This window comes from Cataglyphis hispanica, unplaced genomic scaffold (assembly GCF_021464435.1).
Source record: "Cataglyphis hispanica isolate Lineage 1 unplaced genomic scaffold, ULB_Chis1_1.0 scaffold202_size2095, whole genome shotgun sequence".
Lineage (NCBI taxonomy): Eukaryota > Metazoa > Arthropoda > Insecta > Hymenoptera > Formicidae > Cataglyphis > Cataglyphis hispanica.
The window spans coordinates 1-2095 of record NW_026098973.1 but is presented as its reverse complement, the minus strand read 5'-3'; the positions used below and the strand labels follow the sequence as shown (position 1 = coordinate 2095).

Below are 2095 nucleotides of genomic sequence, written 5' to 3'. Positions count from 1 at the left end.
TTTGCCCAACTTGTCGTACAGGCCATTTGAAGTTTTGTCTAAAGATTGGTATATTATCCCATAATATTTCATTATATCATAAGTCAATAAGTATTTAGCTTGTTTTGTGTGGGAGTTGCTACATCGTGTACCATTTATGGTACACGTGGCGCTGGAGTCAGTTCGACTCTAAAGATCGAAACTTTTGAAGAGTAAAAAGAACTTGCTGCATTCGAATTTGTTTAAAACAAAGTAAAAAACGAGAGAAATAAAGTATTTAACAAAAGAGGGAGTAAGTAAATATACGGAGACAGCATTTTGTGATTTTGTTTGTTTCTGTTCGAAAATAAGTTTTTATTCGTAACTTTCGTTAGTTTATTCTTGCATCTTATAGTTAATTTTTGTATTGATAAAGTGATCCAACTTTTAATTTTTATCCCCAATGATAGGCAATATGGAAGCACAAGACGTATATAGTTCCAGCTCTAGTTCTAGTGATACAGAACTTCCATTTACTATAAAGAGCTCGCGTAGATTTATATTATCATCCTCCGATGAGTCAAGCGACACCTCAATTGAGGTTACCGCGCGTCGTAGACCAAAATGCCGACGAATTGTGTATAGCTCGGACAGTGAGTGTGAAGCACAAAATATTCCGAATAATTTAGAAGACCAGTGGATAGATCCAACTGGAAACCAACCTTCACTGATCCCATTCATGGGTACACCGGGAACACGATTATTGGATAATTTGTGGAAAGAAGAGGAGTTTTATTTATTATTCATCACTGAAGAAATGTTCGAAGATATAGCAGAGCAAACAAATATCTACACAACACAAACATTATCTCAGAAGCATTCATCTCGTCTGAACCAATGGATTCCCAACGAACAGATTTGAAATAAAAAACTATTCGGCCTTCTTATTTGGATGGGGTTAGTAAAATTACCCGAAATAAGTTTATATTGGTCAAAGGATCCAGTATTCGTCCAAAGCGTTCCTAAATTGGTGATGTCAAGAAACCGTTTTGAACTTCTATTACGAATGCTCCATTTCGTGAACAACGAAAATGCAAATATTGAAGACCGCTTGTATAAAATTAAACCAATTATTCAGAAACTGAAAGAAAATTATGCGAAATATTATAATTCGCCAGAAATGGTATGTATTGATGAGTCAATAATACCATTTCGTGGTCGTGTCGTTTTTAAGCAATATATAAAACAAAAACGGCACAGATATGGCGTAAAGGTGTTCAAGCTTTGCTTCAAACCGGGATATACCTATAATTTTGAAATTTATTGCGGTCACCAACATGGGAAGGAGAAAACTACACCGAAGACAGTTGCTGTGTCACTTTGTGAAAACATTTTTGATAAGGGGCATACCTTATGTGTTGATAATTGGTATACCAGCATTGACTTGGCCCAAAAGTTTCTTGCTAGAAATACCCACGTAATAGGGACAATTAGATCAAATCGACGTAGAATATCCAAAGAAGTGGTTCAAAAGAAATTGCGACGAGGAGAAATATTTGCCAAAGAAAATAGAGATGGAATCACGTTAATGAAATGGAAGGACAAACGGGATGTCTTGATGTTATCTACGAAACACTCTATAGAGACGGTTACTGTTAGGAAAAACGGATCTGATAGGGTTAAACCGAAACTCGTATTTGATTATAATGATGCTAAGAGTTCCGTCGATATTTCGGACCAAATGACTGCGTACTGTAATCTATTACGTAAGACCTTAAAATGGTATAAAAAAGTAGCGCTTAAGTTTTTCCTAAACACATCTGTTGTAAACGCTTGGATTTTATATAATACTCGGCATCACGAATCTGTATCAATACTAGAGTTTAGAAAAAAATTAGTAAATTATTTGTGTTATTGTGAAGATGATAACAACAATTTGACTCCTAAACTTACAACAAGGTATAGAAAAAGACACGAAATACAAAAGAAAGCGGGCAGAGCGGAGACTGTTAGAAAGCGCTGCACTTCCTGTTACAAAGAAAATGTTAAAAAATTCGGCACTGAAGTTGCGCGACAGAAAACCAAAAGAGTAGTGACGTTCTGCAGTGATTGCCCGAACGAACCGTTTTTATGCAGC

At 35.8% G+C, this 2095-nt stretch overlaps 1 protein-coding gene across 1 annotated transcript; it reads left to right on the top strand.

Moving 5' to 3' along the window:
• Positions 1-910: 910 nt before the first annotated feature.
• LOC126858650 (piggyBac transposable element-derived protein 4-like) lies at positions 911-1917 on the top strand (the record flags this gene model as incomplete). The annotated part of the gene is made up of 1 exon (XM_050609127.1): positions 911-1917. A coding segment is annotated over exon 1 (1007 nt), but the record flags the coding sequence as incomplete, so codon positions are not given.
• Positions 1918-2095: the final 178 nt, after the last annotated feature.